This window comes from Pan troglodytes, chromosome 1, assembly GCF_028858775.2.
Source record: "Pan troglodytes isolate AG18354 chromosome 1, NHGRI_mPanTro3-v2.0_pri, whole genome shotgun sequence".
Taxonomy (NCBI): Eukaryota; Metazoa; Chordata; class Mammalia; order Primates; family Hominidae; genus Pan; species Pan troglodytes.
Window position 1 is genome coordinate 5,938,291 of NC_072398.2, and position 16,907 is coordinate 5,955,197.

Below are 16,907 nucleotides of genomic sequence, written 5' to 3' on the forward strand. Positions count from 1 at the left end.
GTTTCTTCTGTTTCCTCTGTGGTCAGCTGTTGACCTGATAAAGATTGCTTTCAATATCTGGCCTCAAAAAGGAGAAAGAAAAACAAACACACACACATTGTCTTTATATAATAAATTCCTTGGAAGTTTCTTAGGTCCGTGGGTATTGAAGTAGGTGGCCAGCTTTTGTGTTGGTTTCTCAGTAATCAAAAGCAACAATGAGATCATGCAATCCAGTATTTGGAAGACTAGTTCCTTTTTGTGTACCCTGGCTCCAGGAAGCCACACTAGGAATGCAGGAGGCTGTCTCCAGGCTGCTTCTTGGAGCTGTTGGGATTGTGGCTGTGGAATGAGTGATAGCTGCTACCACGAAAGATGGCAATTCCATGACATTTATCACCCTCTTTTACTATACGCCAGAGTTCCAAAATAGTCACTTCAGATCATTTCTGTCAATTGCATCTTTAGATGCTATCTTCTTGGCCTTTTTTTTACCCCCTTACAAGCAGGATACCTGAAATGCCGAAACGTAATGTATATATTTTTGCAGTCATTTAGAAAGCATGAGGGACTGGTAATTTAATTCAGAAAGTCTATTCAAAAACCCATGTCTATTTGACTAATCCAGAAATTCTGGAAAGAAATATACCTGCTATCACATCTGGTTAAGACCTTGGTTGTGTTCTGTACAAGTTGCAGACCCACAGGCTCCTTTCCCACCATTTAGCGGAACCTGAGTTGAATCACGTGCCTTGGCTACTGAAGAAACCACCAATCAGGTTTTAGTTTTATCCATGTGTGGGTGTTAGTAATATCCAATTAGTAGAAAAAGAGTGTCTTAATACTGAGGGACCAGTCGGAAAGCTGTCTGACAGGGAGAAAGTCTCATATAAAAACAGACAGTAGCTTCCTGTTATATCACATTCCCACTCAGCAGAGAAGCTGTAAGTGGACTCAGGGTCATTCCCCAGCTCAAGAAATAAATATTCCACATCTTGAGTATTAATGTGTTTTGTTTGTATTTTTCAGAAACTATGTATTCTTTTAAGTCTTATTAAAGTCAAGATGAAATATGTAAAAAGCCATTGTTTTTATTTTATTTTATCCAACTGTATAATTATTGTATGTTTATATTGTACAATTATATATTACATATTTATTTGTGTTTTATATAATTATGCTTGATATTATGTAAATACTTAAAGTATGTTTTTAGAGCATATGAATAATGCTTATTAACTCTGGGACTTTGCTATATTAAGAAACTGTTTCTGTTATCCGTATTTGGCTGTCATGTTTTAGTTTACTGTATGTAGGCTGGATTTATTTTCTTTTAACATGTCTTAATATTGGGATTTGTTTCAGTTCCCTTGAGTAAACGTGTAACTGTTGACCTGTTTATTCATGTTGTGTTTTAAAATCGTCCCCTGAAAATACAGTATGCAAATTATATACTATATTTAGATCGGAGGGCTTTTTTCTCCGGTAAAATTTGGATTCACCTTTATAGACTTGGCCAGGAAGTATATATTCTGAACCAGGGAAAGAAATGCTAAAAACCAAATTGACAAAGTAGACAGATGGAAGACCAACAACATCTGCATTAAGGAGTTGAGTAAATGGGAGATTTAATAATCCACATAAATCAACTATATCAGATAAGCTGAGGAGGGAGTACGAGTTGATTGTTGTAGCTTTACAGAAAATTATTTACTTGCTTTGATGAAACCCATTGTTTTTTCATGTGTGTATAGATAACATATGATATTCAAGATTTTACCTTAACATAAAGTTCTGCATTTTACAGGATTTTGGTTTAATATATAGAGATATATTTCTTATTGCAGAATATTTCATTTTACTGTAGTATAGTTTGCCTCTAATTCAAGTGTAGTAGAATATACCGTTGAATGGGAAAATATTTACAAGTATTATTCTTTTGATTCATAAGAAAGAACTTGAGTGCAAACTGACATTATTCTTATTTTACTGAAGAAGAAACTAAGGGACATGGGATAAATAGCTAGCCTAAGGTCATGCAGAATAAAAAGTGGTGGAACCAGGATTCAGACTCACATCTGTCTATATGACTCCAGGGCTTTATTCCCTTAATGACCAAGCCCCATTCTCTAGGATAACTATTCTCAAAGCTCTCAGTCCACAGGCCTTCGGTAAACCTTACAAGGGTCCACAGGGTCAAAACCTTTTTCGTAATGACATCAAAGCATTATTTGCCTTTTTTATTGTATTGACATTTGCCCTGACATTACAAAAACAATGGAAGTTTTTGGCTCTTTAGCATAGATCAAAGTAGTGGCACCAAATTCTCCAAGGAGTAATTGTAATCATCATTGCTGTGTACTCCTGAGTTTGATTGTTTGTTTTTTAAGCCAGTTTCACTTAAGAATGTTCTCGATGAAATGGTAAAAGTTATTAATTGTATTAAATCTGACCCTTGAATCACATCTTTCGAATATTCTGTGTGACTAAATAGAAGTATGCATAGAGCACTTATGCTGTATACCAAAGTGCTGTGGTTTTCTGAAGGAGAAATTGTGTCCTTATGTGAGTTGTCTGCAGAACTAGACTCTTGATTTAATAAAATACCACTTTACTTTAAACAAATGACTGAGAGACACATTTTGGTTATATACACTTGGGTGTTTGACAGACAACGTGAGCTTGTCACTTCAAGGAATTTAAGTGACAGGAATTTTTTTTTTTTGACCAATGATAATATTTGAGCTGTCAAGAGGAAGTTAGAATTTTAGAAAACTTGATTCTGCCATCATGAGCTTAACAGCTGCCCTGTACTTAAAAGACTTTTATGGTAAGATAGGTGGTAATGTTAACGAGTGTGATGTTTTAAAATAGTATAATGAAACACATCAACATTTGGAAGATCTGCATTACTCAGGAAATCAGTATTTTCCCAAGGACAAATACGTGGTGTTACAAAATCCCATCAAAATATAAGATGGTTTTTCTTTTTTTGTTTTTTTGAGACGGAGTTTCACTCCTGTTGCCCAGGATGTAGTGCAGTGGCGTGATCTCAGCTAACTGCAACTTCTGCCTCCCGGGTTCAAGTGATTCCCGTGCCTCACCCTCCCGAGTAGCTGGGATTACAGGTGCACACCACCATGCCCAGCTAATTTTGTATTTTTAGTAGAGTCGGGGTTTCTCCGTGTTGGTCAGACTGGTCTTGAGCTCCTGACCTCAGGTGATCTGCCCGCCTCGGCCTCCCAAAGTGCTGGGATTACCGGCGTGAGCCACTGTGCCTAGCCATAAGATGGATTTTCCTACAACATTGTGTGAAAAGTTCATTAATATGGTTTCAGATTCCATATTGCAAAAAACCTTCAAGAAATTACTGCTTATATAATTTTTATGTAGTATCAAAGAAATTACAAAATAATTACAATTATTTGAAAAGCCTATTAAATTACCTCTCCCTTTTCCACCTGTTTATGTGTATGAAGCCAGGTTTTCTTTATATAGTTCAAGTTAAGCAGTATATGGCAATGGATTAAATTCAAAGCTGATACCAGTTTTATTTTTTTAAGGTAGACATTAAAGAGATTTGCAAAATGTAAAATAGTGCTACTCTTCTCACTTATTTTTGTTTTGGAAAATATGGTTACTTTGTTATAGAAATGTTAGTAATTTTTAAATGAAATTGGGTTAATGTTATCTTAATAAATACCAGTTTCATTTTAATATGTAAACTATATATATACATACATATATGTGTATATATATGTACATGTCTATCTCTCTATAGATATATAGGTATATATATCTAGATATATGGGTATATATATCTAGATATATAGGTATATATATCTAGATATATATACCCATATATCTATAGAGAGATAGACATGTACATATATACGTGTATATATATAGATAGATAGATATGTATTGCCCATGTAAACAAATGCTCTTTGGAGTTCATTTTTTAAAGAGTATAAAAGGGTCCCAAGAACAGAATGTTTCAGAATTGCTGTTCTAGGAAAACGTATTAAGAAAATAAAGTACATGTGAGGAAAAAGAAATTGAAATTGCATTCTGTGGTTTACACCTGATAGACAAAGGAGCAATTTATTTGGTCAACATAGTTCTTAATCAGGTATCATATATACTTACTGAATTCATTGTGTCTTTCTCAAACCATTTGTACCTAAGACATTTATTGGTACAGTATTGCTATTTTTCTAATACTAACATGATGCTAACATGAGCATTTACTTGAGGATTATAGACCTTTATAAACTGTGCTAAAAGGCTTTCAGAAGTATGAAAACTATAAAAGTTTGCTAGTTGAGCACCCACTTATTGCCTTAGTCTCTTCCTTTTTAACTGGACTCTTAGTGGATTCCGTGGGCTTACTTCACTGATGAGAATTTAGTATATATGTCATTTCCTGGGACCTGTGGACAGTTCATTTAATTAAGTATAAATGTTGATGAACGCAGTTCTATTCTTAGGCCTTCCAGTGTTTGGTGAATAGCCACTAAAGCTAAAAATATCTGAACGTATATTTTTCTTCATGTTTCTCTTCAGGATGACGTAGCTTTGCCAAAGACTTAGAAGCTAAGCAGAAAATGAGCTTAACATCCTGGTTTTTGGTGAGCAGTGGAGGCACTCGCCACAGGCTGCCACGAGAAATGATTTTTGTTGGAAGAGATGACTGTGAGCTCATGTTGCAGGTAATTGTGTCAAGCTTCTCTATATGTGTTTATTCAAAACTTGAAATTAGTGTAAAATCTTTTTCTACTCCTTTAGAAAACAGTGCTATTTAGATTTGAACTTTCTCTCCTTTTAGCTCCAGCTATCATTCTGATTAATTTTTTGCCCCCTTGAATCATCTAAAAAAAAGTTCTAAGTCTTGAAGATTCAATTTAGAAAAATAAATTCTCAGAATAAAGAAGTTTATTAGTAAGCAGAAAGTTTCACATTATATGCTTTTAAAATAAGACATTGCAAAAATCAGCATAGCATGGAGTAAAACTGAATTTTGATCACTGATACTTCAGTGATAATGGAAGTTAGTTTCATCACTTTTAGAGATGTTCATTATGATACCTGCCAGGAGTTCAAGCATAAGTGAAGATTGTTGACAATTTTTAAAAGTAAATTTTATTGTGTATATTTAAGGTATACAACGTGATGTTATGTGATACACACAGATAGTATAAAAGTGACTGTAAGTTACTCCAAGTAAAATGGATCCTCAAGAGTGCACAGCCTCAGAAAGAGGGTCTCTATAGGAGTAAGAATCAGATGGAGGAGGCATAGATTCTTACAGGGAAAACACTATAAAACAAGCTCATCCAACCTGAGGCCCAAGACGGCTTTGAATGCGGCCCAGCACAAATTCATAAACTTGCTTAAAATATTATGAGGTTTTTTTTTGCAATTTTTTTTTTTTTTTTAGTTCATCAGCTGTTGTTAGTGTATTTTATGTGTGACCCAAGACAATTCTTCTTCCAGTGTGGCCCAGGGAAGCCGAAAGATTGGACACCCTTGCTATAAAAGGACAGGGACTGGAGTCTTTCATTCTTACCAGAACTTTAAGTAACAGGAAAAAAAGGGCCTGGTCAAAATTGCCTGTCTTTGCAGTTTTAAGCTCAGATCAGCTAAGGTTTTCCCATTAGTATCAGAAACGTGATTAAGTTAGCAGTCTTTGTTAGGATTTAAATTATGTATTTCTGAGAGATTTTTATTAAATTTTCATTGAAATATCCAAATGGGTTGTGAATATCAAGTTGTCATGCACCTTCTGGTTCAGTTTAATCTAGAGGAAATGTGAATTTGATTATATAGAAATGAAAACAGTTTAATGCTTAAGTGGTTAGATATCCATTACATATTCTTCCTATTCCCTCAGTTTTCCTTGACTCGGTCACTAGATGTATTATGTTCTGTAATCTTGGTCTTCTGCTTAATTCCTGTCATGGGTGCTGAAACACACTGATACTTTATATACATTTCATAATAACTAAAAACATAGGAATTTTTTTTCATTGGCTGCTTTTTTTAAAAAATAGTTACACAAATGGGATTGTCTTATTCTGTGAGTACTAAACTGATCTTCTTTGCCTTGAGTTCCTGACTACTCTTCTTGAATTGTTACTGTCTTTATTAAACAAACAAACGATGTATTCTCGTGATCCCACATAACAGGCCCACTCCTCACTCCCTAATCCCCAGAGTTGTAATGGCATCTCACTCGACTCAGTGGACTCTGTTGTTCTCTTAGGTCTTAAGTGTGCTCTGTCTTTTGCTGTAGGTGTTTATGTACCGTCAGTGTTCACCATAAGCAGTTGGAGGGCGGGGTACATTGTAGATTAAGGATATTCCAGATTTCAAACAAGTTGTTCACTTAGTGAAGCAGCCTGTCCTAAACTACTTCCTCCCCAAATCACTTTTTCTCAATATCCCTCATCTGTGTTTATCACACTCCTTCGAAAGCCACCATTCTCTGGCTCCATGAGTAGCCATTTGACTCCTTTAGTCCTCTATCTAATGGTAACATTTCACTTTGCTTTGGAATTTGCCTTTTCTCAACTCTAATTTAGATTTTTTTCTTTGAATTTCAGTCCATTGTCCAAAGGATTTCTGCCCTTTTCCTATGTATTCTTTTCCTCAGAGAGAGATTATTTATGAGGATCCATTCAGTATTTATTGAGAGCCTACATATACTTGAAATCTCACTTCTCTTAACAACATTTGGAGGTTTTATCCTTAGACTAGATCAACTTGATACATCAACAATATGGTGAAATTATTTTGCTGAGTGGTGCGTTGTTGCTTCTTGCCAACTCAAGAACTGAATTTAGTATTTCATTAGTTTAACCAGATGAATAAAAATTTTAAATAATGAAAACAAAAATGAATTTTAAGCAATGTTTAGATTTAATGCAGGAGTTTTTTTAAATCTCAAGTTGGTCCACCCTCAAGTCTCTAGCAATTAATCACTTCACCTTTAAGTTGTCCTGCTGGTTGCTGTTTCTAGCGGAGGCTTCTGCTCCTGGCAAGCTGTGATTCTCTCTGTATTTGCTTGTCTCTCTACTTTTCAGGGTGGTAATTTGTCTTGTGACCTCAGGTCTCTGAAAAACTAAGATGAGTTTTTGGTTTTCAGTTTGTTCAACATTTTTCTTATTATGAAGATGGGAGCGATGACTTCAGATTCTTTCCATGTTGGACCAAAAATTGGAAGTCATGTCTGTTCCCCATTTTTGATACTCTCTTTGCTTTTAGTATACCAGGGTTCACACAGTAACCCCGTAATACATGGTGATCAAGTTCAGATTCACTGGTTCACAGACTGTTTCTTCTGTGACTATAATGATATTTCCTTTCAATACCAATTTCCACAGGCTTATCGTTCTGCTTTTGGGTGCTTCCATCTGCAGACAACTTACTAAGCTCTGGAGAGAGACAGAGAGAGAGAAAACTTTAAAAGAAACTTAAAAGCAATTTTCAAAAACCACAGTTTGCCATTAAAATACCTTTCTTTTGACTTTCAGTCCCTTTCCCTCTTAGAGCTGTCCCGTGAATTCCAGTTTTAGAGCCCATATTTTAAGTGAAGATAATTTTGTTCTGAAACATGTCATATTGTGTCCCTTTTCCTCTAAATCTTTGGACTCTTTAAATAGTTTATGCTCATTTTTTGTTTTGAAAGAAGAAAATCCTACAAGGTAAATGTTTTTTACAATAAGATATGTAAAACATGGTAAAATTATAATTCACATGATTTCTCTATAACAGTTTTAAATTTAAAAAAATTAAGTTAATACATTCAACGAAGTCAGCTGATGTAAATTCTTAATAGAACATGTGAATTTAGTAGAAAAGAATATCTTTAAAATTTTATGCTTTCCTCTTTGGGGAGTGATGCTAAAAAAATTTTGTTGTATAGTGGCACTATTTTAATCTCATTTAATCCACATTTACTTTGCTATTTCCCTATATTTACTGTCCTATTAATATTAGGTATCTAGCCAAAATGTGACTGGTATTTATTCTAGTATTTTCTTATATTTATTAACTGAAAACATTCCTTTCAGTCTCGTAGTGTGGATAAGCAACACGCTGTCATCAACTATGATGCGTCTACGGATGAGCATTTAGTGAAGGATTTGGGCAGCCTCAATGGGGTAAGTCAATGGTTTATTTTTTGTCTTGTTTGAACATTTGTTTAATATTGTAAGAATAAAAATCAGATTACATTTCCTAGCTACATTTTCTTTTTCTTTACTTTGTATGTTATGTTCAAATGCTTATCAGGTACATAGCACTTTGGGGACCATCCAATAGAATATGAAACTAGCCCATATTCCAAAGAAACTATAAGCAGATGAATCCAGAAGGTGGTTGTCATTGTCTGTGATGGCTAAAGAAGACTTCTTTAAGGAGTTGGAACCTAAGCTTGACTTCACTATATGGCTGTAATTTATATGAGGGAAAACGGTAAAAAGTCATGGCAGTGAGAATGCAAAAAAGTACTCTCAGGGACAGAGAAGTAATGGTTAAGTTTAGAAAATAAAGATGGAGCTGGGGCTGGGCGCGGTGGCTCACGCCTGTAATCCCAGCCCTTTGGGAGGCCGAGGCGGGCGGATCACGAGGTCAGGAGATCCAGACCATCCTGGCTAACACGGTGAAACCCCCTCTCTACTAAACATGCAAAAAATTAGCCGGGCGTGGTGGCGGGCTCCTGTAGTCCCAGCTACTCGGGAGGCTGAGGCAGGAGAATGGCGTGAACCCGGGAGGCGGAGCTTGTTGTGAGCCGAGATCGCGCCACTGCACTCCAGCCTGGGCTGAACAGCGAGACTCCGTCTCAAAAAAAAAAAAAAAAAAAAAAAGATGGAGCCGGGGCCGGGCGTGGTGGCTCACACCTGTAATCTCAGCACTTTGGGAGGCTGAGGCGGGCAGATCACCTGAGGTCAGGAGCTGGAGACCAGCCTGGCCAACATGGTGAAACCCCGTCTCTACTAAAAATATAAAAATGAGCTGGGCGTGGTGGCATGTGCCTGTAGTTCCAGCTACTCAGGAGGCTGAGGCAGGAGAATCACTTGAACCCGGGAGGCAGAGGTTGCAGTGAGCCGAGACGGCACCACGGCACTCCAGCCTGGGCAACAGAACAAGCAAAACTGCGTCTCAAAAAAAAGAAAAGAAAAGAAAGATGGAAAGGTGCCAGAGAGTAGACAACTTTCTCTGCTAGGGTAAAAAAGGTGAAACAACACAACCATTTGCCTTCACAAATATAGTACATTATCTAACCGCCATTGTTCATTATTCTTGGAATTCATACTTTGAATATATTTTTGTGTTACTGAAGTGAATTTTTTCTTATTTCTTCATTTGGTCTGTCTACATTTGGCATAATATAAGTAGCTACAAACTAAAAAGAGTGCTGAAGTATTGAATTATTTCTTTTATTTCAGTTTCTTCATTTGCTTATGGTTCTGCTAACACAAGCAAATACTGTGTTGTTCCTATCTGTGCTGTTGAAATTCTTAAAATGAATTTAACAGAAATAAGTGCATCCCAACTGCTTCAGACTATTCATGCTTTTCAAATGTACATCAAACATTATGTACAAGAACATGCAGAAATTTGGCAAATATGGTAATACATTTTTTTTTTACCAATTCTGAATTGGCCTGCTACTGAAGGACTTTTATGTTTATTCTTTGAGATAAATACAAATTTTTTGTAGGCATGTTTTCCTGTTGGTTTTATTCAAGCCTTTTTTTTTCTCTGTTGGTTTTATTCAAGCATTTTTTTTCTCAAAGCACGTACAATTAAGTGTATGTTCTTCACGTTTGCCCTGAAAACTCTCACATTTAGCATTATCCACCTTTCCAGATTGATGCTCCATCATTACATTTTCCCTTGCTCTTCTTCCAAACAGTAGTCTTCCTGCTATGCTATGTCTTTCTTCAAATAATTTGTTAGATTTTCTTCAGTCTACTATTTCTCCCATCTGCCTTGCCATTTATAAAAGTTTTACACATTTTTAAAAATAAAGCTCAAATTCTACTTCTTTTTGAAGAGATGAAACAAAGGCCCGTTTACTTAGGAATTTTAACCTGCTGATGTTGACATGTTGAAAGGATTAAAATTAGCAGAGATAGGCAAAGTAGGTAGAAACTGTTGTAACATTAGGTATGAATGTTAGCAATTTTGATTCTCAACTCCTCTTTGCTAGAATTTCTCTCTTCCTTCTCCACACCCATAAGCCTTTGTGTCCTTGATCAGCCTGGTATTAAATCTACTTTTATACCTCTGTAGCTATGCTGAATTATGAGCTCCTGAATAAGTTCATGTGCCTTCTGCTTCTGTGACCACAGTGCCTAGCAGAGGGCTCTGCATGGTGCATGAACCCAGTAAATCTTTCTTTAGTGGAATTGAATTAATTTTCTACTTGAAGAATTTATAGTGAAAAATTTTAACTTCTATATATGGAACATTTTGACAATGTTATATTGTCTTTAAGTCTAGAAAGTTTCATCTTGACAACAGATGAACAGTGGTAGTCTGTATGTCTTTACATTGTTATTTTGGAAAATAATAAGCGGGAATTACATCAGCATTTTAGTCTTTTAAAAGCCTATGATCAAACATGGAAATTACTTGGTATTGGTTCCAAAAATAATCAGGTGAAACATGACATTTTTCTAGGTTGGCCTTTCTTATAATTTGATTATACTCAATAATATTGTGAAAGATACTAACTCATGGAGAGCAACATCTGCATTTTAAGCTTGAAATCAGGACCAGGATTTGAAACTCAGATCTGTTATTTATCAGCAGTGTAACCTGGGACAAATCACTTAATCTCTCTGAAATTCAGTTTCCTCATATATACTACCTTCCAAAGTGTGTAAACATGTAATGAGTTGAAGTTTATGAAAGCAAAGATGCAATGCAGAATCTTGCTTCAGCTATTAAATGATGAAATAATTCCTGCTCTGTAGTATTGTTATGAGGATTAAATGTAACAGTACATTTGAGTGTGCGCTTAGTATAGAACTTTAAAGCATTACATAAATGATAAATACACTGTTACCCAAATGACAGCCTAAGAAACATGCCACAAAGGTCTTTAGCAGCCAAAAAATGTCAAAAGTCTATGAACTACCAACTATCATGCATTTTAATCATAAGAGAACTTGTAGACTATTATTCGCAGCCTATTTACTCTTATTATCCATATTCTAGAACTTTAAGTATCAGGTTAAAAGTAGTAATTTTGGAGGTAGGAGGACACAGTGTAGTGGTTATGAACCCAGCTTTGATGTCACCTTGGACAAATTACCTAAGTTCTCTATTCCTCAATTTTTAAAAAAATAGAAATAATAAAATGGTACTCACAGGTTGTGTGAGCGTGTTGTATGTGTTGTAAAGATATAAATAAGCGAATAATTTTAAACAACAGTACATAGTAAGCATTCAGTAAATGTAAGTTATTTTTATTATGGTAAGAAAAGCAGCAAAGACAAGTTTAGCAACCTGTAGCCTATATACTTTTCAAAGAATTCACTGTTACTGTTTAGAAAAATCACTTACCAACTAAATTCAACTTAAAAGTGATCATTTCCACTCCTGTCCCCTTTCACCCTAGCCCAGAATACACTCCCAAGGGACCTAGATCTACAATTTACAGAATTGCCACCAGAAATGAGGTTGTTGTGCCTGAGAAAGCTACAATCAGTTCCGTTGCTGATATTTTAACGGGCCATTTTCCTGCAAACCCATTGAAGGTTCTCTTTCTTTGGGAACCCCTGTTTGCCTTCAGTTCCTCCTGCCTCCTCCACTGGGGCCCTTGCCCCTCTGGTAGCCACCATGGCCTCTGCCCTACCCCTCCTGTGCCATTGCAAGCCTGCCATTTGTTACTGGACTGCCCCCATCAGCAGTCTGTGTTCCAGACACACTGTGTCCCCTTTGCACACTAGAGTTCCTGCCAGCATCAGACCTGTGTGGTATATAGTAGAGAATGGTCTTCACTAAAGGTTGAAGGGAAAGGTTAGGGAAGGAGAGGAGGCTTTTGTAGCTGGCAGAGAGATTGAGGTGGTTGTGCTCTGCTCACTTTCCCAGATCATCAATACAATGTATGCTGGCTATATGATTTTATACTATCAATTGTGTCATGTAGTTGTATGTAAATTAAATAGGTATTTATTTAAGTTTGGTTTGCTTCTGTGGGGTTAGTGGTTTGAATGGAGGAATTTCGGGAGCTGGTTTAGCTTGGGCACCTAATCTATCTTGATGTGGAACGCTCATAGGATTTGTAGTTCAGAGACCTGATTTCGAATCCCAACATTGCCACTTCTGGACTCCAAGATCTTGATGATTACTTCATTCTCTTTGCCTCATTTTCCTCACCACCAGGTCTCTACCTGGTGTGTTGAAATGGCACTGACAAAGAAACAAAACTCATTTTTTTTCCCGTATCTAAGTTATTAAAATTTGATCTAGTTAAATGATTTTTCCTCTGGCTCTTTGAAATTTTCTCTTTTCCATTGGTAATTTTAGACCTTCAGGAGACTATTTCCTCACAGACGTTTTCACTTGCATTTTTGTGAACTGAAATTTTGTGTCTGGCTCATATTTCCTAAGCCTTTTTAGACTTTAGGGAATAGTTCTGTCATAAATGGCAGCATGTTAAAATTATATGTTTCTCGATCTCTGAAAGTGCCTAGTACACATGTTCAACACACAACAGGTGCTTAATATTTAAGAGAGTTATGCAATCTTAAACTTAAATGGATCTTCTAGGTCATCACAGGCCTTTTGAGTAAATGTGGTGTTTTAGGTTATTAGAGACAAGTTTCAAATAAAATTGGCTCAGAACTTCAGAACTGTAGCACTCCTCTTCAATACTGTATCTAGTTATCTTTTGCCTACCAGACATTAGTAAATTAACATTTTCTTTCATTCTTTTGCATCATTTTCCTCAGTTCTTCTGTTTTGTAATTAGAGTCATGCATCCCATAACGGCAGACCACATACACGGCAGTGGTACCATAAGATTATAATGGAGCTGAAAAATTCCTATCTGTGTTACAATTGCATACAATATTCAGTATAGTAACAGGCTGTATAGATTTGTAGCCTAGGAGCAATAGGATATACAATACAGCCTGGGTGTGTAGTAGGCTATACTATCTAGGTTTGTGTAAGTACTGTAAACTCTATAATGTTCATACAGTGAAGTAAATCGCTTAGTGATGTGTTTCTCAGAATGTTGCCCCATTGTTAAGCAATGCATGACTGTATCCTCCGAATACTTTAGTAAACTCAAGACATAAGTTTTAAAACACTGAAGTCTTCATTTTGGAAATGAGCCTGAAGTTAGAGTTTATAAGTCTCTGAAGCCTTTGAATTTTCTTTGTATTACAATTTCAACCTTTCTTTAAAACATGTTGGAAGCTTGTGATTTAGGATTACTCATAAATCATTCTAGGATATAATCTAGAGTCTTAATGATATTCCCCTATCCCTATATATATGCTTGAAACTAAGATTGTAACTTTTTCTGATTTCTTTTGTAGACTTAAAACTTATTTTATGGCATATTACAAAGAGCTATTTATGCATAGAAATATGAGAGTTTAATAACCTAATCCCTTTAAGTATTTTACTGTAACTACCTCATCATGGAAGGGCAGTCTTCTCAAATAAGCTATCATGGCCATCTCAAATCTAATAAAATAGAAGATGATAAAAGCAAAAAACCAAACACCAGATGTTCTCACTTATAGGTTGGAATTGAACAATGAGAACACATGGACACAGGAAGGGGAACATCACACTCTGGGGCCTGTTGTGGGGTCGGGGGGAGGGGGGCAGGGATAGCATTAGGAGATATACCTAATGCTAAATGACGAGTTAATGGGTGCAGCACACCAGCATGGCACATGTATACATATGTAACTAACCTGCACATTGTGCACATGTACCCTAAAACTTAAAGTATAATGATAATAAAATTTAAAAAAGGAAAGAATAAAGTAATTTTTTAAATTTCAGTTTATCAAAGAAAAACTTGTTGGGTGTTTATTTGATGTCTGCATAGGCAGTTAACCATAACCTTTGTTCTGTGTTCTATAAATTTAGCAAATTCTAGGCCCTTAACTCTCAGTATGCCAGTAAAGATAGTCATCACCATTTACCATCTGTATCTAGTATCAGGGGAACCTACCCCCGATAATTCAACGTTATTTCACGTAGGTTCTTTTCTATTTCCCTAAGTGTCAGCTGGTCTGAGAAATAAAGGGAAAGAGTACAAAAGAGAGAAATTTTAAAGCTGGGTATCCAGGGGAGACATCACGTCAGCAGGTTCCGTGATGCCCCCCAAGCCGCAAAACCAGCAAGTTTTTATTAGTGATCTTCAGAAGGGGAGGGAGTGTATGAATAGGGTGTGGGTCACAGAGATCACATGCTTCACAAGGTAATAAAATATCGCAAGGCAAAGGGAGGCAGGGCGAGATCACAGGACCCAGGTGAAATTGAAAATGCTAATTAAGTATCATGTCCCACTGGGCATGCATTGTCATTGATAACATCTTATCAGGAGACAGGGTTTGAGAGCAGACAACCGGTCTGACCAAAATTTATTAGGTGGGAATTTCCTCATCCTAATGAGCCTGGGAGTGCTACAGGAGACTGGGGCTTATTTCATCCCTTATCTCCAACCATAAAAGACAGACATTCCCAGAGTGGCCATTTCAGAGACCTCCCACTAGGAATGCATTCTCTTTCTTAGGGCTGTTCCTTGCTGTGAAAAGGAATTCTGCGATATTTCTCCTATTTGCTTTTGAAAGAAGAGAAATATGGCTCTGTTCTGTCCGGCTCTCAGGCAGCCAGACCTAATGGTTATCTCCCTTGTTCCCTGAACATCGTTGTTATCCTGTTCTTTTTTCAAGGTGCCCAGATTTCATATTGTTTAAACAATTTGTGCAGTTAACACAATCATCACAGGGTCCTGAGGCGACATACATCCTCAGCTTACGAAGATGACGGGATTAAGAGATTAAAGACAGGCATAGGAAATCACAAGAGTATTGACTGGGGAAGTGATAAATGTCCATGAAATCTTCACAATTTATGTTCAGAGATTTCAGTAAAGGCAGGCATAAGAAATTATAAAAGTATTAATTTGGGGAACTAATAAATGTCCATGAAATCTTCACAATTTATGTTCTTCTGCCATGGCTTCAGCTGGTCCCTCCGTTCAGGGTCGCTGACTTCCGGCAATAATCCAGTGGACCCTTTTTTAAAAAAAATATTGTACAAATAATTTACAAAAGTAAAAATAAAAGGGTAGTTAAAACAACTTGAAATTTTAATAAAAAATTAGACATGACAAACTCAAATTTTTATTCCATATTTTCCTGGTGTTTAAAGGTATATACTACCCAAAATGGGCAGTGTTGTTTGAATGCAACTAACTGCTCATCAGTTGACATGTATTCACCTGGAACATATATCCATCTTATAAATGTTGATTCCAGATCTCAAGTACTGTATGTCTTTATTTAATTCTAGTGTATTATTTCTGGTGCTTCTTGTTCTTGCATGGTCAAAACACAGTGTTTTAAAAATTTTGGCTGGGCGCAGTAGCTCACCCCTGTAATCTTAGCACTTTGGGAGGCTGAGGCAGGTGAATCACCTGAGGTCAGGAGTTCAAGACCAGCTTGGCTAACCTGGTGAAACCCCATCGCTACTAAAAATACAAAAATTAGCCAGGCGTGGCGGCAGGCGCCTGTAATCCCAGCTACTTGAGAGGCTGAGGCAGGAGAATCGCTTGAACCTGGGAGGCAGAAGTTGTAGTGAGTTGAGATCACGCCATTACACTCCAGCCTGGGCAACAAGAGCAAGACTCCATCTCAAAACAAAACAAAACAAAACAAAACTTTACAGCTTATAATTTTGTTAATAGGATAGCCATCTTTTTTCCTCCATAAAGTGCAAAACACTTATTATTTTTAGATTTATAAACAACAATTAGAAGCTCAATCCAATAATTTTATGTCTACATCATCTCTTCCAGTCACCTTTGTATAGATACTTGTGTTGAGAATATGTCCACTTACATACTATATCAAATAAGTATTGGAACACAGATGTAAAAAAAGAAGGCTGTCAATATTTCTTTTAAAATATGACACTTCTTTTAAAATGAGACTGGCGATGGTGGCTTACACCTGTAATCCCAGCACTTTGGGAGGCCAATGCAGGAGGACTGCTTGAGGCCAGGAATTCAAGACCAGCCTGGATGACATAGTGAGACCCCATCTACAAAAAATTTAAAAATTAGCAGGGTGTGGTGGCACAAGCCTCTAGTCCCAGCTACCGAGGAGGCTGAGGTGGGAGAATCACCTGAGCCTGGGAGGTCGAGGCTTCAGAATGAGATGTGGTCCATGCCACTGCACTCCATCTTGGGTGACAGAGCGAGACCCTGTCTCAGAACCCCAAAAACAAAACCCCCACAAAACCCAAAATCATTCAGATTCTTTTTGAAAAATACTACGTGATTCTTACTGAATGACTAACTAGATGAAAATTTCTTTTTTCCCATGGACACATTCTTTCTCATTGATTCTTGCATTAGAGAAAATGTGTCTATGACTGTCTTCATCTGAAGACACAGAGTCTGATAATTTTGCTGATGCTATCAGCTTTATCAACATTATCATAGTGTAGAATCCCACTGTCTCTTGTATTTATCTTATAATTATGAAATATCTTCCTGTTTTCTTCTCTTTGCCTTTATGAATGTTAAATCAGAAATTCTGGATTTTCAACTGTGCTCTTTAATAGGTGAAAAAAGAAACCCCAAAATGTATAAAGATTTTATCTCCAGATGTCTTTTATATCTTCTTGGAAAGATGAGGAATATTTTGGCCACTGCA

The 16,907-nt window shown here is 36.5% G+C and overlaps 1 protein-coding gene across 38 annotated transcripts in view; it reads left to right on the forward strand.

The window, feature by feature from the left end:
• Positions 1-16,907, forward strand: part of CEP170 (centrosomal protein 170) — a 131,976-nt gene that overhangs the window by 26,045 nt on the left and 89,024 nt on the right. For all 38 annotated transcript variants that reach the window (XM_063809549.1, XM_063809554.1, XM_063809559.1 and 35 more), the window contains exons 2-3: positions 4,546-4,691; positions 8,055-8,144. In XM_063809549.1, coding sequence (XP_063665619.1) covers positions 4,587-4,691; positions 8,055-8,144 — 195 coding nt within the window. In that variant the 5' untranslated portion in view covers positions 4,546-4,586. The remainder of the gene's footprint in view (positions 1-4,545; positions 4,692-8,054; positions 8,145-16,907) is intronic.